At 39.7% G+C, this 23,435-nt stretch overlaps 1 protein-coding gene across 1 annotated transcript in view; it reads right to left on the reverse strand.

Moving 5' to 3' along the window:
• Window positions 1-23,435, reverse strand: part of Emcn (endomucin) — a 91,147-nt gene that overhangs the window by 52,409 nt on the left and 15,303 nt on the right. Inside the window, exon 2 of the mRNA XM_060392656.1 lies at window positions 3,320-3,445. Coding sequence (XP_060248639.1) covers window positions 3,320-3,445 — 126 coding nt within the window. The remainder of the gene's footprint in view (window positions 1-3,319; window positions 3,446-23,435) is intronic.

Below are 23,435 nucleotides of genomic sequence, written 5' to 3' on the forward strand. Positions count from 1 at the left end.
AAATGTTTCTGAAGCAAGCTGAATAACAATCACCTTTAAAAGCAAAATTCCAGATCTAGTTTTGTGTACTGAAAGTTCATTTTCTGATGGTGACATGCGTTACCTGCCCGATGGTACCTCTTAGCTCTCACTGTTTGACCTTCACACAACATGCACAGGTTACCTGATGGACATCAGAGAAGAGGTCAAGTCCAGTCTGTAATTGGGCAAGTCCCTGAAAGCAAGCCCTGCTCCAGGGCCAACCTGTCAATCATTTCTGCCATGATGGCTATGTTGCTACAAAGAATTCTCTTCTCAGTTGCACACATTTATTTTTTAACTTTTCCTGTGATGAAATTAATGCCATTGCCAACAGAAAGGCAGTTATATGCTCTGTGGAACCAAGTCTCTCTTGACTTTTAAGCAAAGAAAACCTTATTAGGAAAGCTGAAAATCGGAAAACAAAACAAAACAAAACAAAACAAAACAAAACAAAACAAAACAGGTTTTTTGTAAAAACCCTTACTGTGGGTAAAAGCACTGGGTTGGCCTTAAGAAAGAATGAGGAGTGGCGTGTGTGTGTGTGTGTGTGTGTGTGTGTGTGTGTGTGTGTGTGAAATATTGTAGTTTAACTATGTCATGGTTGTTCAGGGGGTGGATACGCATATAAACCTGCCTGGCATTGAAGCTGTTTACATGGCTGGCATTAAGAAGCCAAATACGCTGACATGCTACGAGAACACGAAGATTTAAGGCAGGTTTTCGCCCCTGTTCATTACTGTGTGTAAGAGTGTTGCCTTTAGAAGCACCTTCTACAGCTGCCTGCTCATTCTCTGGGCTGTTTCCTCCCTACCAGACTGCTTCTCGCAGTGCAGGTGAGCCTGTCTTTCTCACTTTGTCGCCTCTCTACCACACACATTGTCACTTGGCCTCACAATATAGGCCCCGGAATGAACTCACTTCCCCCATCATCCCTCTCTCATGGCTACTAGATTATACTGCTTAAAAGTTCTCTAAATTGATATTAAGTGAGGCTAAGTTTATAACAACTTGAGGGGTGAGTTTGAGAATGGCATTGTGGCTTTGCAGTAAACTGTTCCCAAATTGGAGACACATTTTTAGTGTGGCTTCCATAACACTTTAGTGATTAAATAAATAAATTGAAATGAGAAGAAAGAAGGACATTAAAAAGCAAGTTGGAACAAATGGATTAAATCTGTAAAATCTGATTTAGGAAGGTGGATATGGGGAGAATAATTAAAATACCCTTTCCTTTACAGTGCGTCTGAGTGTTTTATGAGGTAAATTTTAGATGATTTCCTTACAATTTTACACGTGAGAGTAAGGGATTTATATTCAGCAGGAGAACTTTTGAGAACACACACCAGAGTGTACCTTTTATGAGGTGGGTAGTGTAAATCGTCAGCAACATTTACAGGAACGATTCTGTGTACATTTGTGTGTGCTACATTTTGTTCAAGTGTGGTACACGCTTGCTTCAGAGAAGGGTGCTTCATGCTCAACTATGGGACACATCATTGCAAAAAGGATAAAAACCTTGTGCTTTCTCTGTCTCAACATGAACATGGTTGAAAAAAAAAACATCTGAACTCAGCAAAATAAGTCTCATTTCTGGCATCACAAGTTACAGTTCTGTCAGATTCTTTCAAGGAACCCTTACCTCTACAGTTCAGGTAACTAGACGTTGCTCCAGGTTTTGTGTTATTATCAGGATAGCGCTTTTGAGCATAGAATCTTGTAGAGACGGGAGGCTGGCTGTAACATCGCCACCTACATTTTCTGTGCTGGCTCTTCCTCGAATATAACATAATGCCCCCTGCCAACATAGAGCCAACTTCCTACTGAAGAGGCAGTTGAGGCAAATAGCCACACTTTGTGAAGATCTGGGGTGCCTATCTGTATGTACTCAGAGAAGACGCAATCTTTAAAAATGAGAAGCAATGAGACATCCTAAGCTTTGACTTTTGTCCTTTGCAGCTTTTCTTTGGTGGAAGTAAGATTCTCCAATATCCTGGGACTAAAATCCCCGGTGATGCCCTTGTCGTGTGCGCTTGCTCCTGATTTGGTCAGGGTGTCTGTGAGGATGGATTTGTTTTCATTGTAGAATTGTGTAGACATACATTCTGCTCAAGATACTGTTTGCTACGTTACCACCATCTTCAAGTCCAGATCAGTGTTTTTAAATTTTTTTTGATGATTCCTTTTTATTTTTTTATGTGTGTTGGTCTTTTCCTTGCATGTATGTCTGTGTGAGGATGTCAGCTTGCCTGGAACTGAAGTTGCAGACCCTTGTGAGCTGTCATGTGGGTGCTGGGAACTGAATTCTGGTTCTCTGGAAAGCAGTCAATGCTCTTAATCTCTGAGCCATCTCTCCAGCCCCTTAAGTCCATATTATTCATGTGCATGGGTGTGAGCCTGATGTCAGAGGGAAAATTAAGGAAGGTATACAAAGTTGAGGAATATAATGGCAGGATTTAAGCCATCCGTATAGTCTAAATATTCAATTTGCTGGTAATTAACAAATTTAATTTTGTTCCTTTTGAATACTGAACTGGAATGAGATGCCTCATTTTTTTTTCCTGCGTCACAAAATAAACAACGTAGCAAGCATTGGCTTAAAAATCCTTGGAGTTTTTGAGAGATTGTAATGACTTTTCATTTTCCTTTTTTATTTCTTTTAGAGTAAAGGTCTCCCTGTATAGCCCTGGCTTCTCTGGAATTCGGCATGAAGAATAGGCTGGCTCAAACTCACAGGGATCTAACTTGCCTCTGCTCTCCGAGTGGTGGATTAAATGTGTGCACCATGAGTCCCAGGGGCATTTCAAAATTTTAAAGACGGTTAAGTATTCTCTTTTAATGATTTTCTTGGCAGGTTGTGACTCCATCCAGTAACAGTCACAAGGAGACTTCCACAGAAACCCACAGATTAAATCTATTATTAGCACATAATAACCAACAAAATCTGGTTTTTGTTTCCAGGCATTGGCTGTGCTATGTTAAGTGAAGGACTGGGATATTTACAGTGATATTTTTCTGACTTAGGTATGATATTTGTTTTCTTCCCTAAAAATAAACTTTGTTTATGTAACAATCACAATAAGATCTTTCCCAAACAGGAAGTGATCTAAAAGAATATAGTTAAGGAAACTCAGTGAGGTCTCCAGATTCTGCATTCAGCTTAAAAAATTCAGAAGAATTTGTAAATAGTACAGTATTACTGAGTTTTATAATAACTATTTCCCCATAATACATTATATAGCATCTACTTACTAATTTTGCTTTTAAAAGGGAAAGTACATTCAACATAGAAAGGCCTTACCTTTAGGAGGTGTCCCAGCTGTTGGTTTGGTAACAAGATTTAATACTGGAACGGTGCCTGGTGTTGTGACAGATGCTTTTATTGTAGAAGATTTTGGCGGTGATGGAGTAGAATTATTTTCAACAGCTGAAAAAAAAAACATGTTTAAGTAATTTCGTTATTATTTACTTTTTTCAGTCTACAGACCAATAGACCTAAATATAGTAAATTAACAAAACCGAGCGTGGATGTAACATCTATCTATTTATCATGTGTCTATTTATGTATCTATCACATATCTACGTGACACATATTGCGATGTTATATACATATATACACTTTTAACCCATTCAGTAGAACATGGATTTGGGACTAATTTCCAAGTTATAATCACTTGATCTCAGCCTCCAGGTCCATCTGCTTCTCCTAGAGCTGTGGATTCTCCCAGATGAGTGTGGCAGGGTAGTGTATATTTCAGTAGCTGTGTTACAGCTGAAAAGACTAATGAGGAATGCACAACGTTTCATTTGAAATTTAGCACTATTTTTACTACAACTGACCCCACCAGAGAAAGTAATTAAATGTGTGATCAAAGAGCAGGCAGCCGGGTTAGCTACATGTTTTCATAGTATGCTAAAGTCAGTCATTCATTATTAAAATGCCAATATTTGTATATATGTCCTTGATAACTCTTTTCTCTCTCTCTCTCTCTAATTTTGGCTCTATATATGCATACATTTATTGTATATTTTATACACACATGTCCTATATTTGTTAAAGTCTATGCTTTATTTTTTTAAACATGCACTTTGTCATATACGTATGAATATGCAAGAGAACGAGCGAGATCTTACCAGGGAAGACAGTAAACTGTAAGAAAACCAAACAATTGGAATAGTTGAAGTGATGGGGTCACCATAATCCATATTTTTAAATGGTTTAATTTTCTAAATTGTTCTTATGCTTAGGCAACTGAAATTATGGAAATGCAGTGATGAATTCTAGCATGCGTTATATATTTTTTGTAATAATAATCCCTGCAGCTTTCTTTAAGACATATGAGGGAACCAGTCTATAATGGGCAGAGAAGAAGTCACCGCTGTGTTATCATGTTTCCAAAAGGAAATGTGTGAGGCTCAACTCCTAATAGTCTTTGAAGAGATTAGTTTCTAACACTGTTATAATTTACTAGCACGCATATAAGGCTTTGACCCTATATTTTGTGGGTAGCCATTCTTCTCTCTCTTGCTCTCTCTCTCTTTTCATGTGTGTGCATGTGCATGTATGTGTATGTATTTCTTCCCCCAGAAGTAGAATTGTTAAGTTGTTCTTCCATCAGAACAATTTCAGGATCACAGCCTCACCACAGAAGTGAGACTGTGGACACATGGCATAAATGTGGTCAGTAAGTGTCTTCAGGGAGCGAAATCAATCCCCTGAAGAAGGCGTTACTCACTCTGCCTTGGTTTTTACAGTACAGAGAGCAGAGTGTGTCAAGCGGATAGATGTAGAGCAATGAGGACTTAGGTTCATATCCTGAACTAGGTATGACCTAACAGTAAATGTGAAATCAGTATGGAATCTCAAATTTACTTTGTATTTGAAACTTTCTTTGAGTCTGAGCCAAAGTAATATTTGGCATGTCAGGGAAGTGCAGAGTCTGTGTTGCCCTGAGGTGGGTGCATTTGCTGTTCATTTCATAGCCCCGAGAAGCTCGGAGGTGTTAGCTCCTAGCGCTGACTTTGTTTATGGACGCAGTAAATGGAAATTGCTTGAAGCATCCAGCACAGGGAGATGTGTTTAGCACATACAGGAGAGAGAGCTGCGTTTTCACAGGCTTTATGGAAATCAAGTGAAAAGCTTTTTTCTCTCCAGAAGTAGGTCTCACACCTTTTGTTTGGCCTTTCCACCCCTAGCTGGCACATAGGCAGGTGCAGTTATCACCTGTCTCTCGGCCATTTTGTTGCAGCTGTCTTTTAGTCTTTCATTTCATCATCTAACACTAACTTCTAAGTTTAATCTGAAGTGGATAAAGTATTTCAAGACAAACAAGTATATAATACTACTTAGACTATTAAATTTACTAGTCAGTAGCTCGCATGGACCCTGTTCATAGACTTTCTAAATGGAAACAATCTTAATTTCTGAGCACCACCACCATCTCCAGAGATATTTGTTCCCTCCCTTCCTTCTTTACCCACAAACAGAATGACTACGTTTATGAAAATCATGACCCGATGCAGGAAAAGGTTCTGCTATATCCCTCATGGCAGCAGCAACATTCAACAAATAGCACAAGATATCACTGTGGGTTATAAGGTTGTGTACTGCAAATAAAGGGATTTGTTTGTTTGTTGAGAAAGGGTTACCCGATAAGGGTGATTTCTTCTAAAAGTCCTTTGTAGAACAGTTAGTCCTTTGTAGAACATTTGTCAAATCAAATGGAAAAAGACAAGCTGAGGGTATAAGTAGAATCTTAAGTGACTGCTTGCCCAAGATTCCAGGATGGAATCTTTTTAGTATCCTAAGGTAGCACAGCTTTGAATTTCCTTGCTTAGAAAATGAATTTGTGAAAGGCTGTTTCCAAAGATCATAATACCAACCGGTAGAGAATCTAGCATTTCCATAATCTTTATCGTCAGACATTAAGTTTTTGTATAGCCATTTCCTCTCAGCTGAAACATTTTCTCCAGGATCAGGAGGAGCTTAAGAGAAACAAAAAAGTCAGAAGGCTGGAAAAGTGCAATCCTGAAGACTCCTGAAGACCCCTCCCCAGCCTTGTGGAAAGAGCAAACTGCAGGGTGAGGCTACTGAGCAACCCTGCTGCAGAGAGTGGGTTCTCTAACTGTGGAACCGCTGCATCTTCTGCAGACACCTCCAAGCTTCCGGGTTCCAGAGCCATCACCATGATGAGGTGGTCTTTTCAGAGGGGCAGCCTCTCTCTAAATCTCTCTCTCCCTCTTGTCATCCTTGTTCCTATAAGTAACTCCTTATCAGCATTTCTGTTAGTAACTCAGTAAAAATGCACATTAGTTGGACTTTGTTCTATCATGGGTTCCCTTTCTGGTGTGTGTGTGTGTGTGTGTTTGTTTGTGTGTGTGTGTTGGTGAGTGTGTGCTGTGTACGCGAATGTATGAATGTGTGTGAGTGTTGTGTGTGTGTATTGTGAGTGTGTGTGTGTGTGTGTGGTGTGGTGTTGTGTGACTCTCTAGGAAAAGTCTGTAATCCAACATCTTTGTCTTTGTTCTAAGCTCCACTGTGATATTTAAGTGTATGTAGTAACTCCGTCTCTCAATTCTAAGAAAGTATCCACTTCTCTATCTTTTTCTACAAGCAAAGATTTACACTCTTGAAGGAAGATGAACTTTTTTGAGGTGCACAATTGCGGATTATCAGTTTCATTGTAGCCCATTTTAAAGTAATCATACCCTTATCTTTTGACATAAGACAAATCCCTGGTTCACTGCCAACTGAATTAGATGCGAGCAATTTTATAAAAAAAAAACAAAAAACCAAAAAAAACAAAAAGCAAAAAAAATTTAATGTACAAAGATGCATGCAAAGATATCTTTACATTGTTCTTAAATTTTATTTCTAAAAAGGAATTAAGACGTTTACTTTACTAGCTAAAGAGCCATTTAACTTGATAAACATTTCTTACGCATCTATTTCAACAAGTGCTAAGCAAAACAAAAATAAATGAATTGTATCGAGAGAAACTGAGCGTTCATTCTGCCATATAAATTGATGCTGCGTAATTAGTACTATGCAGAGATGGCTAAACACAATTTAAGTTGCACAACGTGCCTACAGCAACCAATAACTTTTTGAGGGAGAAATTTTGAGAGGAATTGAATTATTAAACATAACAACAAAATTTGTATTTCATATGCAAATTGGAGAGGAAATCAAAAGTGGCACATAAAGTTGAGGCCACAGAGGACCTGGAAGGGTTCCTCTTGATTGTGCTTGACAACTTTAAATCTTTGGGAACTAAGGACAGGAAAATCCCATTTTAACATGGAACTTCAAAGCTATTGAAAACTTGAAAAACAGGCTTTTGATTTACAGCTCACTCTCAATTAAAGCTAAAAATACCGAAGGAACAGACCTTGTAAAAGGGCTTTGATTTCTTATGTGGAAGGAGTGGGGTGGAGAGATAACTAACAGGAAAATCTCATCCCTCTCTGGGAAGTACTCAGATAAGTGGAGAAATTCTGCACCCGAGGAAGAGCCATCTCCTCCGGTCTCCAGCCATCTGTGCAGTGGGAGGGAGTGCCAAGCCTGGAGGGCTACAGGCACTGACAGGTGTCTCAGCCACCTGGCCCCTCTGGGGAGTACAGGACTCAGTGCTGAGTTGGTGAGTTTGTTAAACACAAAACATTATCTGCAAATGGACCTGAGGATCTGAGGCATTCTGGCTAATAAGTAGCGAGGTCTGGGGGAAGAGGACAGAGGCTGTTACAGGGCCAATTCTCTCCACCCACCCAGTATCCCATTCCATATGATGGAGCGATGCCAGCGATTTTCCATTTGCAAGTGAGATTCTTTGAAGATTATGCTCAATAATGAGATATGTTTAGACTTGGAGATTTATTCTGAGACTTTTTATACCATATGCTGAGTTAAATTGATGAGTATCCGCCCCTTAGGCACACACTGGCAACAGTTATGTTTAATATTCATATGGCTAAGAGTGAGAGGGACAAGGAGCAACCCTCGAGTCCTCTTGGATTTTCAGACAGCTGTGGTAGGATCCTTTTCCCCAACTAATTCTGAGTCTGGAGAGAAACTGCTTCTGTCGAGCTGTGTTGACATCTGCTTTGTAACAAGATACTGGGATTCAGCATCTCCTATCAAATTCTATCAAATGTCACAGGCAGGGCCCTCGGCTCATCTCAGGGACCAGTCTGGGTGGGGTGCCTGCCTGTTCTGTGGGAGCCCCTGCCTTGCGCCTCCCTGGAACCCACCAACCAGAGGCGGTGGTCAGCCAAGCTCTATGCCTGTTTGTATCAACCGACATCTTCAGCTTAGCTCTGATTGAGTTCCTGTGTCCATCAACTTTTCCCAAAAGTTTGCCCAGAAACATACAAGCCCCAATGAGAGACTTGTGATGTGCAGATCACATACTCTGGAATAGGGACGTTCACACATGGGAATGGCTCCCGTGGGGAACCAGGGCATGGTATTTAGCTGAGTTGGGGTATTTTATGACTCACCTGCCCTTATTTCCATTCTATTCACGTCCTAGCTGAATTTAAATGATCGTTTTAGCAGCCAAAAGGCTACTTGCAGTGACAGAAGGGTGAGATTGAAAAAGAAAGAAGTCTTTTTCTACTCATTTTCTGAAAAAAATTAAAGATAACCTTTTCTTGGCCTGGTTGTACAAAGATAATTTATAGTTGGATGTATTCACAGGGTGCAAAACTGTTTTAATAATTTCTAAGTAGAATGTGGACTAATTAGATAAGGCTAATGAGCCTAAAAACCACCTCAAATACTTATTTTTGTTGTTGAACCTTTAAATTTTACTCACAGGGATGTTAAAGTATATAATACATATTTTTCAATATCCGTCTCTCAAAACTTTTAATTTATATTTTCTAGTCTAGTGGAGACCCCACCTTCTTTAGCCAGGACAGCCACATTTGTTCCATCTCCCAGGCACCGTGCTTCCCTTGTCTTCTTTTGGTAGGATTATTTTACATGGAAGTGGAAGGGTATGACATGCCTCTGAGGTAATCTAGATTGCTTTACTGATCAAAACTGATCTCCAGCTCCAGGCCTAAAATGTCTTCCTTTTTACAAATTAAAAAAAAAAAATTGTGTTCCTACGTGCTTCCTATACTCCTGACTGTGTTCATTTCTATGTCGATGGACACTCAGGTTGATTCTCTATCCTAGTCACTGCAAACAGTTCTGGAATAGACGCGTGTAGCAGACGTCTCTCCGACCTACTGCTTTCTCTGTTCAGATGCCCTGTAGAGGCATCACTGCATCAAGACAGCACCATTGCAGCCTCAAAGCCTTAATGACTCATTTGTGTTATGTTATGCGTGTGGGTATTGTGACTACCTGTGTGTCTGTGTGCCATGTGCATGCCTGGTACCCATGGAAGCCAGAAGAGGGCATCGGATCCCCCTGAAACTAATATTACAGATGATGATCATAAGATTCCATCTGGGTGCTGGGAATTCAACTTGTTCCTCTACATCAGCAGCGAGTACTCTGATTCACTGAATCATCTCCTCAGCCCCGCTGCTCGTGTTTTGTGTTTGTTTGTTTATTTGTTTGTTTGTTTTTATGCATTTTGGGTAACTTCTATACTGTTTTTCTATACCTTGAACTCGTACCAACACGGCACAATCATTCTTGTGCTCATTTTAAATGAGGGTCTTTCTCTCCCCGTAGCTGTTTGAGTTTTTCGGGTCTTTTGGAGGCTAACCCTTGCCAGATGTGTGCTGTGCAGTGATTTTTTCTGGCACCACTGATCTTCTCATTCTGCCGGTTTCCATGTTGTCCAGATGCTTGTATTTTGATGTGATCTCACTCAGTTATGTTTTATTTAGCTCATACTTGTTTGAAGCTGTAACTACCTAGACTGTGACCCAGAGCTTTCTCTGCATGTTTTCCTCTCTTTGTTACACAGTTTCAGTTCTTATGTATAAGTCTTTAATCTATTTTAGGTTGATTTTTTTCTTTATGACAAGGCTTATGATATGGCTTCTGACAATGGTCCAATTTAGTTGGGTATCTTGCCCCCCAGTTCCGTTTATAGAGGAAGTAGCTCTTGCCCCCCAGTTCCGTTTATAGAGGAAGTAGCTCTGTTCTAGATGTGTGTACTTGGTGCCTTTGCACTATAGACAGGAATTTATTAGTGTTTCCTATGACTCCAGAGCTCATCCCAAGACCCCATAGAGAAGAGAGGTCATGGCCATAGCTATGTTTATAAACAACACATAAACAAAATGAGGTTTGGTAGGGAAACAAAACAATAACAAAAGAAGTGAAATTCTAAAGATGAGTAACATTGTGATTGGGCTGAAAGAAGCAGTAGAAAGTTCAGCAGGCACAAGCTGCTGAAGTGAGCAGAGAGCTTGAGGAACACACACACACACACACACACACAGTAATCATTCCAGGGTTATACACCTTTAATGAACATATCTGTGTACAATATTAATTTAAGAAGGAGGAGAAAGAGAAAAAGGTGAAAGAAATTGTGGAAATAATGGCTGAAAATTCTGTAGTCTGTGGAAAGATGCCATCCTCCAGATACAGGAGGCACAAGGGTCTTCAAACTGTTTTGCCCTAAAGAGAAGTTCACAGAGACCTGTAAAGCAGACTGTCAGAACTCAAAGAACGAAGTGATAGCATGGACATGAGAAATTGCTAAGTAGTCGGCAAGGCTTCTTTACTCTTTTTACTTGGTGGATACAGCTACAGTCATACAGGAAAGTTTCAAGTTACAAAAGAGCTAGGAGTGAATTTCTTAGCCTATTATTCATACATACACACACTATATACATATATAGTATACACACGTGTTTATGCACAGTGACCTTTATAGACAGAAGGTAATTAATTAAAATAATTTATTAGACACAAAGAAGCAAGGAACGAGGCTAGTGTTGGTAGTAGCTCCAGGCCTGTTGCCAGCTTTGAGTCCAGGCTCTATCACTTACCAGCTATGTAACTTTATGTAAGTTGCTTAACATTTTAAATGTCTGCTGAGTTGGATGCTGAGGAGCCTCAGAAGGCTCAGATATTAAAAGTGTGTTTTTTCGATGGTGCTGTTGGGGAAATGGTGGACCAAGTGGAAGGTCCTTAGGCCTTTGGACATGTGCACTTAGAAGGAAGGTGGTTCTCACGGGATTCCACAATGGCTTGTAGACGAGAGTCTGCTGTAAAAGCTGGCCTCTGTCTCTCTGCTTCTAGTCTCAGGTGTAAACAGTCTACTGAATAGTGTTTTACAATGCAACAACATATAATGCAGACCACACCCAAGCAGATGCTGGTTCTATGCCCTTGATCCTTAAAAATGGAGTGAAAGACCTTTTCTCTTTAAAAGTTTGTTGCCTCTGCTATTTCATTATAGTGATGAAAAGCTGACTTATGCAATGTCAGGTTTCAGTCTTATGGAAACAAATATCATAGATTAATGTATGTTTAAGATTGTGACATTTAAATATAAATGAGAAAGTTAACAAGTTTGTTAGACTTGGGTTTATTCCTATTAGAAACATCAATGACATGAAGGGAATTTTAAAGTTCTTCCACAAGGACAGGTCACTTTATGCTGCTTGCTAATATTGCTGTGATACATTTGGCTAAACCAAATCTTCAGTTCCATCAGTTGGTTCAAGTCATATAAAGCTGTTTTTGAGGAAAACTTAATTTCTTCCATAAGTTATAATTGGGTTCATCTAATCACGCCTTTTCTTTGGTGACTACTTGACTGAATTTTATGTTATTTTTATTGTTCCCTTTTACTACTGTACTGGTAACATTTGTTCCCAAAAACTGTGATTAAAGTAATTGGAAAGAAAGAATGCTGAATAGAAGAAGGTAAACTTGAAAGCTGACCTCAACAGATGAAAGAGATACTGTGTGTTACATTTCTGTCAGAACATACAGATGCTTTTCCCAATGTGAGCATATGACTACTGTGACTCAAAGTTTCAGCCAGGGACCTGTGGGTCCATTCTCACACTACATAATGTCTATATGTTAATACAATGACTCAAAAGTGTGCTGTTTTTATTTATCAATGAGCCCCATTAATACAATCATAATTAAAATTGCTAAGCAATCTGTAGTGTTTAATTTCTCTTTCCTCACTCAGGGGGTTTACCTATGATGTCACTAGGTGTCTCAGGTATTTTGAATGTAGATGAGGTATTGCTCTTCCCAAAGTTGAGAGAGCTGTTGCCACAGGTATTCGGATAGTATGTCTTTAGTGACGATGTTGGTGTGGCTACTCCAGGCTTTAAATAGCACCATAACACAGAGCCAGAGAGTGTACCTTTTCTTAGTCATTCTCTTCAAGTGGAGAATCACTTTAAACACTCATGACTCATACTACATAGTTAAAAATAAATAAGCAAATACCCATGTCCTGGGAGCCACAGGCCTTTGGCTGCAGCATACAGCAGCTCTGAGTGGCAGCGGAGAATCCTGCCTTTTCTCTCTGCGTGTGTTCTCTCAGTGTCCCCAGAGGACAGATAGAAAACAGTCTCAACGGAGAACATCGGGTACTAATCTGAGAACAGAGACAAATTTATGGTTTTTTTTTTCTGCTTTCTGATTTTAGAGATTAGCTTTGTAATGGCATGTTAAAAATATTTTAAGTGTTTTCTTAAGAAGGCATCAAAGGAGTCACTTTTGGGTTAATTACATCTCACACATTGAAAAATAACTCTACAGGTTGAGGGACAGATGCAGCTGTCATTAGCACATATTTTATTTTATTTAACTTAGTAGTAGGTGATCGACATGTTTCCAGGATAAGCTCTCAGCTCCAGGCTGGGGAGCGTACATCCTGATATTCTTCTGAGAATATGGGACTGGAAGCCTACATTCACTAGCAAGGAAAACAAGAGATAAACTGCATACCTTTCCTTCTAATTGACTCAAACACACCTCATTACTTATAGATGGGAACTCATTCCATGATATTGCCTTACATTTTTCACTAGAAAAGCAAAACACTCAAAGATTCCTTTCTAAATTTCAAGGCAAAGACTGGGAGGAAAATGGTATTTATTGAGGAACATAAATTCAGATTCACCCTTACAAAAGATGATCTTACATATTTAAAATGATGCCTGGGGACCAGATGTAAAATGAAGAATTGGAGAACTGAATTTCCTGAAAACTAGAAGCTCCTCTTTGTTCCTGAGGATGAAGGAGAAAAGAAATTTCCAGGGTTGAGATGGAGTGTTACAATGAAACAGTAGCAGAGGTATCTAAAATGTACCCTTCACTTTGCCCCTCTCTGGTGGGAATCTCCTGCCTTCACCTATGACTGGAAATATATACCAAACTTTAGTTAAGTGGTTTTTGTCTGCTATGAGGAAGAAAAGGAGAAACACGTATTGGTTTCTGCTAAAGCAAAGTTAAAGGACATGTCCTAAGGAACTAATAGACAGACAAGATTTGATGGATGCAGAAAGCTGGAAATAAAGGTAAGTGCGAAAATATTTCCCACCCTGTGCCACGCTTTCTGACATTTCCCAAGGGCTCAGGGTACATTTGCACTCTCCTCATGGTATTGTATTAAATAATGAACAAAGATAGGTCACACTGATGTTATCTAAAATCCCTTTTTAAATTCAATTAAATATCATCCACTAAATCAGACCCAGGTTTGCTGTGTCATAACCATGTGTTCATGAAGCAGAGGCTAACTGGAAGCTGTGTCTATAGCTTTTGTACATGTTGCTGGTTGTAAATCGTTCTACATACTATGAGAGGATCATCTGAAACAATGGGCTCCAGAGCTGATAGATCAGCACTTCATTACAGCAACGGTTCCCCGATCTGGGGAGCTCCAGCACTGAGGACAGTGTTTTGCTGGGCTTTGGTCTGGTGCTGCTAATGTACTTAATTGTCAATTACTGGTCCCCTAAGATCTGGTTACATCGCAGACCAGCACCAGTGATATATATCCCATATATCATATGTATATGATACCATATTTCCTATACACCAAGGGATGCTGTGTGACTTTGCTCCTTGGTTGTTCTGGATTGGCTAGGAAAGTTGTTGACCACCTGGACTGTGCAGAAGAGAGGTAGGCAGGGTTCAGGTTCTTGGGTTTGGGGTCAAAGAGACTGTGAGGCAGGAGAAAGAGAAGGGAAGTAGGAGATGTGTCAGGAGAAGAGAAAGCTGGAGAGAAGGAAGTCACCGTGGGGCAGGATGGACCATGAGCGTGTGGCCATGAGGACAGGGTGATGGAGCAGTCCAGACCAGACAGGACGACTTACTGGCAAGCAACTTAAGATGCGTAACTAGGGATAGCAAAATAGCTCAGAGGGTGGATATCTGCCCAGATCTAGTGCTTAAGTTTATAAAATAAATTATGGTCTTTCTATGGCAGTTATTTGGGAACTAGCCAAGGTGGAGAAACCTTCAAGAGTCTAATATCAATTAATACAACAGTGTTTTATAATATCTTTCAAGTCCGAAGGCCGGAAGTGTATCATAGGAAAGATTTATACATTGATTTTGTTAATTCTGAAGGCAAATTCACTTCATAGAAATTAAATTTACTTCAGTGACATAGTAACAGAGACATACATAAAAGAAAAAAAATCAATAGATATAAACTCACTTATTTCATTAATTCAGACCTCTGGAATATGTTTGATAAAATTAAACATTTAGAAGTTTAGAGTTATGAAAAAACTGTGAGAATTTAGAATTTTCAGACAATCTTAATAGCATTAACAGACATCTGTGTATCTTTGGCTACTAGTGGAGTAATTGGCACTAGGTCCTTAATGTTTATTAAATGCTAGATGTGAGTAAGTTTTGAACTGAACTGAATATATATATATATATACACACATATATATAACATAATTATTCTATCCTTTAAAGTAGAATTAGCAGGTGCTAAAAATTGAAGAATAAAGGATTGCGTTGAATTTATAATGAACATGCGAAATACTGAAAGAAAGTCTCTGGATTTATGTTTATCTTCAGAGCTCATTTCATATATTTATTACTATGTGTAAGGAAACCTCAACTCTTCAGTGAAGCATACAGTATGGCATACTGCTGTATTTTGTAGATAGAGTGTTCAAGATCTTATTCATTAGTTTACTTGTTTATTTATTTATTTGAAACAGGGTTTTTCTGTGTAACAGAGCCCTTGCTGTCCTGGACTCATTCTGCAGACCACGCTGGCCTTGAACTCATAGAGATTTGCCTGCTTCTGCCTCTCAAGTGCTGGGATTAAAGGCATTGTGTCACCACACCCGGCTAAATATTTATTTAATGTCTTTGAATGTGCATCTTGTGTGTGTAATCTATTTTTTCATAGGTCAATTCATTTTTAAATGTCAACATTATTTTTTTTAAGTCACAGAAAAACACAACTATTTCTTGGATGACCTTTTAAATGTAATTTACATGTGCTATTTTTCTCTTTATTAAGATAGCAAATTTAGTGTCACTTTTAAAGTACCTGTAGTCTCATTTACGTGTTTTGCTAAATTCTGGAGATATAGCACAATGGTTAAAAGCACATAATGATCTTACAGACTACCTTATTTCAGTTCCCAGCATCCACACTGAGTGGGGACATTCACCTATAATGCCAGCTCTGGGAGATTCAGTGCCCTTTTCTGGACTCAGCGGCACCTACACTCATAGGCAAACACATATATGAATAGTAAAAGCATGAAAACAAATCTTTAAAAGAATAATGTAAAAGTTTATTGTAAGTTTAAAATAATCTACACATTTTTGCCTGGCTTTTAGGAGTTTGTAGAGATAACATACATAATTTTTTTTTTTTTTTTAATTCCCAGTGGATACTCGAGTGCTCTACTTCTGTTACTAAGTTTCAGTCTGATATGCTTTGGTAATGCAGAGCTCCACTCGGAGACAAGGTACACTGCGTTGTTCAGGAGTGCTTTTGCTAAATGTTTCATCACTTTGCAAATAGTTTTAAAGTACTCCCATCCTGAGTTAGATGGAGTTCTGGTGAAAGTTTAAATTTACAAGGAATTGAAAGTCTGGGAGACAGTTGAAAACGTTCCAGATGATGACTTCTTGTCTCCAGCAACAAGAATCACAGCAAACAAAGTGTAATATGAACTTATGAAGATGCTACTTAGCCTCACCATCAGTACTCCTGGGAGAATCATCAGTGGTCCAGCTAGCCCTAAGTCTGCAGCATCAATCTTCAGTTTGGTGAGATGATAGACACAGGCCTCTAGGTGTTACAATTATTTTTTATAAAATTGTGTCTGTTTTTCAGTTTCTCTCTTAAGCCAGCTATCACCCAAATAAATAAGACTCATCATTTTAACAAGCTTCACAGCACAACACATAAGCAGTTGTTTGATTTTAACATCTAAGCTAATCTGGATCCTCCCAGCTTACATCCCAGATATAGTTGCCCTTTGTGGCTATCCTTCTCCAGCTCTTTTCTCCTGCTGTCTCCTGGATCTCTGCTCATAGCTGAATCCCCTACTTGCTCCTCTAATTCTTCCTCCCTGGATGGCAGGATGCTCTCCCCGCTCAGCAACCGGCTGTAAGCTGCTTTATTAGCATATTAGGGGACAATAGAGGAGCAAAGTTTATACAACGTTGAGACAGTAGATTCTCAGAGCAAGAGTTAGAACCACATATGGGGATACAAAAATCAGTATTTGAATTACACAATAACATTATGCCTACAACTATCATCACCAGATTCATCAGCTAATTAAGGACAATGAATACTTCTTCTGAAATAATTGGAGGCAGTTAGATCTTGCAGAAATTTACCTCACTGCAGGGAGGAATCTTGAGCAGAGGTGGGTGTTACACTGCAGGTTTCTAAAGTCAAATAAACAATGTTTAATGAGAATCTAAAATTCAAGAGACCAAAAGTGGATTGAGAGGAAATTAATAGCATGATTCAAGTTCACAAGTATACAAAATTTCTGTACTAATAGATATTATCCTAGCAATGTGGAGAAAGAGTATTCACAAATTGTTTAAGGATGGTGATAATGGAGCTTTATCTGGCAAGAGAATCTATTCTTGTAACAAACATTTGAGAAGGCTACAGACATTTTCCTCTAAGGCTTTCTTTTCTAACATTTTTTAAGGTTTTCTGATTAAACACATTCAACCTCAGATAAGTGTTAATCACTCTTAAAGACCTTGAAGACTCTTTGCTTCCAAATAAGATTGCTTATTTTCATTTTAATAAATTGCAACTTAATTGTTAAATTCCTAAGCTCAAAATCTACATTCTATTCTAAGCTCGGGCTCTCTGCCTGCATGAAGCCTCATTTATTTTCTTATTCACAGTCCTCAACTTTCCTATAAGATAATGCGTAAGCCTCACAAATGAAGACTCATTCTTTTTCAGCACAGTTGCTAAGTGAAAGCTATGTAGTAGAAGGATGTTAGCTACATTTTTTCAGGAATTTCTTAATGTCTTCAGGAGGTTTGTTTTTCTTATATAAGGCAAGAGACAGAAGTGAAAGAAAAGTGAATGCACATAAAACAAATAAAATCTTAGTGCAAACCCGGGGTAACAGTGATCTGAAAGCAATTTGAGAAGGTGATTTTATGAATGACCTACCTCCCACCTTTACACAAGTAACCGCTATCTGACATTGTAATAATTCTCACTCTTGCCTTACAGATTCCATATTCATGTAAGTGTAATAGGGTTTAGATTTCACATTTTTATTTCATGTAATTGGAAACAAGTATATGTATTTTTGTGTGTTTTGGTCCGTGTAAGATTTTTCATCTTATTAGTGGCAGCTAAAGTACATTTGTCATTATTTTTGCATGTAGGTCAGTAAATGGATGGACAGTATCTTACTTACTTTGTATATGTTGCTATCATCAAATATGTTAAACAAAACAACTTAAGGAGAAAGGGTTTATTTGATGTATGGTTCCAAGTTTGAATCTAATGACAAAGAAGGCATGGCAGCAGGTGGTAGGAATTTGAAGCTGGCCAATCATGTTTTATACACACACACACACACACACACACACACACACACACAAGGCTATAGGCCTTGAAAGGCTGCCTCCAGCCGTGTCATTTCTCTGACCAAGACTCCCACTTCTCAGGGTCATTTTGATTTGCATCTCCCTGATGGCTAAAGACTTTGAGCATTTCTTTAAGTGTTTCTCTGCCATTCTATACTCCTCTATTGAGAATTCTCTGTTTAGTTCTGTATCCCATTGTTTAATTGGATTACTTGATTTGTTGCTTTTTAACTTCTTTAGTTTTTTATACATTCTGGATATTAGCCCTCTGTCAGATATAGGGTTGGTGAAGATCCATTCTCTGTCTGTAGGCTGTTGTTTTGTTCTGATGACTGTCTTTTGCTTTACTTTCAGTTTCATGAGGTCCCATTTATTGACTGTTGCTCTTAGAGCCTGTGCTGTTGGTGTTCTGTTCAGAAAGTAGTCTCCTGTGCCAATGAATTCTAGGCTCTTTCCCACTTTTTCTTCTAACTGATTTAGTGTGCCTGGTTTTATGTTGAGGTCTTTGATCAAAACGACCCTGAGATTTCACCTTATACAATCAGAATGGCCAAGATAAAAAACTCAGTTGACATCACATACTGGAGAGAATGTGAACAAAGGGGAACCCTCCTCCATTGCTGGTGGGAATGTAAACTTGTACAACCACTTTGGAAATCAATCTGGTGCTTTCTCAGACAATTAGGAATAGCGCTTCCTCAAGATCCAGCTATACCACTCCTAGGCATATACCCAAAAGATGCTCAAGTACACAGCAAGGACATTTGCTCAACTATGTTTGTAGCAGGTTTATTTGTAACAGCCAGAACCTGGAAGCAACCCAGATGTCCCTCAACAGAGGAATGAATACAGAAATTGTGGTGCATTTACACAATGAAATACTACTCAGCAATTAAAAACAAGGAAATCATGAAAATTTCAGGCAAATGGTGGGATCTAGAAAAGATTATCCTGAGTGAGGAATCCCAGAAATGGACACACATGGTATATACTCCCTTGTAAGTGGATACTAGACCTATAAGATAGGATAATTATACTAAAATCTGTACACCTAAAGAAGCTAAGCAAGAAGGAGGACCCAGGCTAAGATGACCAATCCTCACTTAGAAAGACAAATGGGATGGACATTGGAAGTAGGAGAAAACAAGAAACAGGACAGAAGCCTACCACAGAGGGCCTCTAAAAGACTCTACCTAGCCGTGTATCAAAGCAGAGGCTGAGACTCATAACCAAACCTTGAGCAGAGTGCAGGGAAACATATGAAAGAAGGGGAGTTAATATGACCTGGAGAGGACAGGAGCTCCACAAGGACCAAATATATCTGGGCCCAGGGGTCTTTTCTGAGACTGATACTCCAACCAAGGACCATGCATGGATATAACCTAGAACCCCTGCTTGGATGTGGCCCATGGTAGCTCAGTATCGAAGTGGGTACCCTAGTAATGGGAATAGGGACTATCTGACTTGAACTCATGGGCTGGCTCTTTGACGTTCCTCCCTCCCCCCCTCCCAGGGAGGAGCAGCCACAGAGGAAGACAATGCACCCAGTCCTGATGAGACCTGGTAAGCTAGATGGAAGGGGAGGAGGACCTCCCCTATCAGTGGACTTAGAGAGAGGTAGAGAGGGGGATGAGGGAGGGGCTACAGCTGGGATACAAAGTAAATAAACTGTAATTAATATAAAAAATGAAAATTTAATTTAAAAAAGACTCTCACTTCTAAAAGTTCCATAACTTTCCCCAAACAGTGCCATCTACTGGGGACTAAGCCAAATACATTGCCCTGTGGAGGAAGACATTTCTCCCTCAAGTAACATCAAGGAGTACATTTCATTCAGTGCTGTAACTCCTGCCTAACTCTTCCCCCAACACGGAATGGTCAGGAAGGAACCTGAACAGGGACAGGGAAACAGACACTATGTTGGACTTAGTGGATAAAGGCATGTGCTTTCAAGCTTGATGACCTGAGTTCAATTCCCGGGACCCACACAGGAGAGAACCAGCTCCTATGGGTTGCTCTCTAACCTCCAAATGCATGCCACAGCATGGATGCAGCCCTACTCCACACTTTCAAAGTGAATAAATAAATATGAAAGAAAATTAAAAAAAAATCATGCTGTAGAATATTATCACAGACTGTCATGACTTACGAAATTGAAATTTCAAACGTTATTTTTTATTATGTTTTAACTTTACATTCACATAGTCTTCAAATTTAGTTTTCTATAGAAATAAGACCATAAGACTTATTGTAAAGCTGAGGAGAGGAAAGAGTGGGTCTCTAATAGTTTTGATAGGTCCCTACCTGCTGCAGGGCTTGGCTGGCATATCCTGCTGTCTGCCTCGGGGCAGGGCTTTCCCAGAGGCCCTTCACTATATAATCCAGACATTTTTGGTGCATCTCTCCTTTCTCTGACCTTCCTCTGCTTCATTCTCTGCTCTCCTCTCTCTCTTTCTTCTTTCTACACGTGCATCTCTCTCTCTCTCTCTTTGTGCCTCCCGTTCTGCTCCCAATAAACCTGCATTTATATAATTTAACTTCATCTCACCATTAGCTCATTCCGTTTTAATCAATACGTTTCATCAAGGACAGAAAATTTAGGGTCAACAACCAGTAAAAAGGAGATAACTGGAAACAAAACAAGTTTGATCTCATATTATGATTTGTGTTCTCTGTAATTTAAATCATTTTTTTCCAGTGCTCTGGTTTCATAAGCCTATGAAATAATACTGTAAATTAGTGCTACTAATTAATTACAGCAATGATTTAGGACGTATATTCTTCATCTTGAGAAACAGAAAAATATTGATCCAAGAAGCCTAGTTACTTGTACAAATAATGCCTTAACAATAGCTCTTTATTATTCACTAAGGTATCAAAAACAGGGTAACAGTTTTGCACACTCTATGCTGGTTGCTTAGATCCAGCACAGCCACTACACAGTGAGCACTGTGGTTAAACCCAGATGACACAGGCAGCCAGGCCATGGGAGGAGCAGGCAGGGCAGAAGAGCACACAGGTTTAGGAAGGAGAGCAGGTCTCCACAGGGCACATGTAACTCCGTTATGACTGATGCAAGTCCCAGCGTTAAGAGGAAAATACAGAAAAACACTCTCCTCTTTCCTGTTGTTCTTTTCTTTTTGCTTTGTGGTTATTCTGTTTATTAAATTTTCTTTTAAAATATCTTCCTGAAATTATTGAGTGCTTTGTGGACAAACAGCACAGCTCTCTCATTTCATGTCAAGGATGTCTAGTTTCTGATCTCTGGGAGACATTCCTAAGCCCTCTCTATATCTGATGGTAATTTACTGAGTGTTATCAGGATAGTGAACCAACTGCCCCAAACCACTGTGCCACCTTCCATTTTGGTGCACGTGTAGCCTGGATTTGCAATAACACAAAATCTCACTTTCTCTCTGTAGTCTCAGTCTCTGTGTTAGTGCCAGTCACTTAATCTTCCACACATCCTCTAAGTTTTTTTTTTTTTTTTTTTTTAATAATTTCATGGGAACCAGCTTTGTCTTTGGATCCTCAAACACACCCCCACTCCGCATGAGGCTCTGAGGAGAATGTGGTGGTTTCTTCCTTAATTAACTTATTAGTAAAAGTGGATAATTTTCTTGCGTAGTCTGCAGGGTGTTCCCAGGTTAATAGGGTGGAAAGAAAGAGTAGAATCGAGAGTGAACAACAGCTCATGAGTAAGTGCCGAAGGGGACATCTTTAAAAGAGAGGGCCAGGAAAAAAGTAGGAATTTAAATTGTGGTACTTAGGAGAATTTCAGGAGTTCAAATAATATTTTTCTTGGCCAGGTCTACTTTCCTATTATCCTAAACTAGTACAAGCAAAAAAAAATGATACTGATGAATTCACACCAAAACTTTCCGTTCAATTAGAGTATGACACTTCCCTCAAAAGTCGTTTTCCCAGTACATGCTGTGAGGAGGGAGAGTATATGCAGTGCTGCAAAGACAAGAGAGCCTTGATGGTAAGGAGAGATGCTCTGGCTGCCAGAAGAGCAGCTAGAGGCCGAGGGCACTCTTCTCCCAATCGGGCAAAACTTTTAGGACATCTTCTTCCATGGCCCCCATCTGCCCCATCCCCCCAGTTCTCTCTCGTGGGGCCTCTCCTCTGGGCCTCCTCAGTTTTCCAGAGCTTTTTCTTAGCTTCTTTTTCCCTCTCAGGAACTTGTCTTGGATGTTAGTGAGTGTCATTAAAGCAAATTGTGTCACTAAAACAAATGGAAGCACAGAGCAGGCAGGCCTTTGACATGCCGAGGCCACCTCCACCACCAAAGCAACCCGGAATCCCTAGAGCTAAGCCCTGCTCCTGAACAGATGGATGGGCCTGGTAGTATCAGGGTGAGGGAGGGGCAAGGCAACCTGGAGCAAAATGTAAAAAGCTGTTGGTTACAGGAAGAACATAACACTGTAGATCTGGAAGGAGCCTCATCAGCATTCAGCCTGACGTCATTCGCTTTATAGACACGGAAGATCCAGCCTGGAGAATATGACAACTCTGCTTGCCTCAGTTACAAGATAAACTGAAGCCCCTGGCCACTGAGACGAACCTTCCTTGACTTGGGGGTGGCAGTGCATTCTCCACATTGCTCAGTCCTGGCTGTGAGACCAGCCAGTGCTCAAGCAGGAAAAATAGAACAACTCTGGGATGGTGTGAACAAATATGTTCAGTCTTTTTAAGGTAATAATTTCTTATTAAGACAATACTTAGATGAGTGTGTTATGAGGGACTGGGTCTTTATCTTACAGCAAAGAAAACTGAACATCTATTATCAACCAGATAAATAGCATCTGGACTGACTGCTGACCTGCGGAAATCTAAAACTTGAGAATGACTTACTGATCTGATTTCCCCACTTTTGCTGGATTAGACAGAAGTTAGCTTGAGCAGTGCCGGATATGAACAACAGAATGGACGTGCTTTCATTTGAACTGTAACAGTTCAGAGCGTCCTGACAGATGGTGCAGAGAATTATGGGACCTTTCGTTTTGTTTTGTAAGAAAGTCTGAGTCAGCATTTGCAGGCCACCCTGGTGTGATTTGGGCAGATGCTATGCTCCAAAGGCAGGCACAACCTACATTAGGCAAACTAGGGTGACATGCCAGCTCTACAGAGCCTGCCGAGTAAACTCAAACAACCAAGAACATACCTCAAAAAGAAAGACCTCACAGATTCTCTGTAGCCAAGCGTCATAGTTGGTTCTTGTTAACACAAACCCAGATGTACCACAGAAAAGGGAATGCCAAATTTCTTAATTGCTAATTGATGTACGAGTTCTTGGCCTGCTATGGGCGGTGCCAGCCATGGGCGAGTCACTCTGGTCTGTGTGAGAACGGTAACTGAACTTGAGATTGGGAGCAAAGCAGTAAGCAGCATTCCTCCA

This window comes from Meriones unguiculatus, chromosome 10, assembly GCF_030254825.1.
Source record: "Meriones unguiculatus strain TT.TT164.6M chromosome 10, Bangor_MerUng_6.1, whole genome shotgun sequence".
NCBI classification, from domain to species: Eukaryota; Metazoa; Chordata; class Mammalia; order Rodentia; family Muridae; genus Meriones; species Meriones unguiculatus.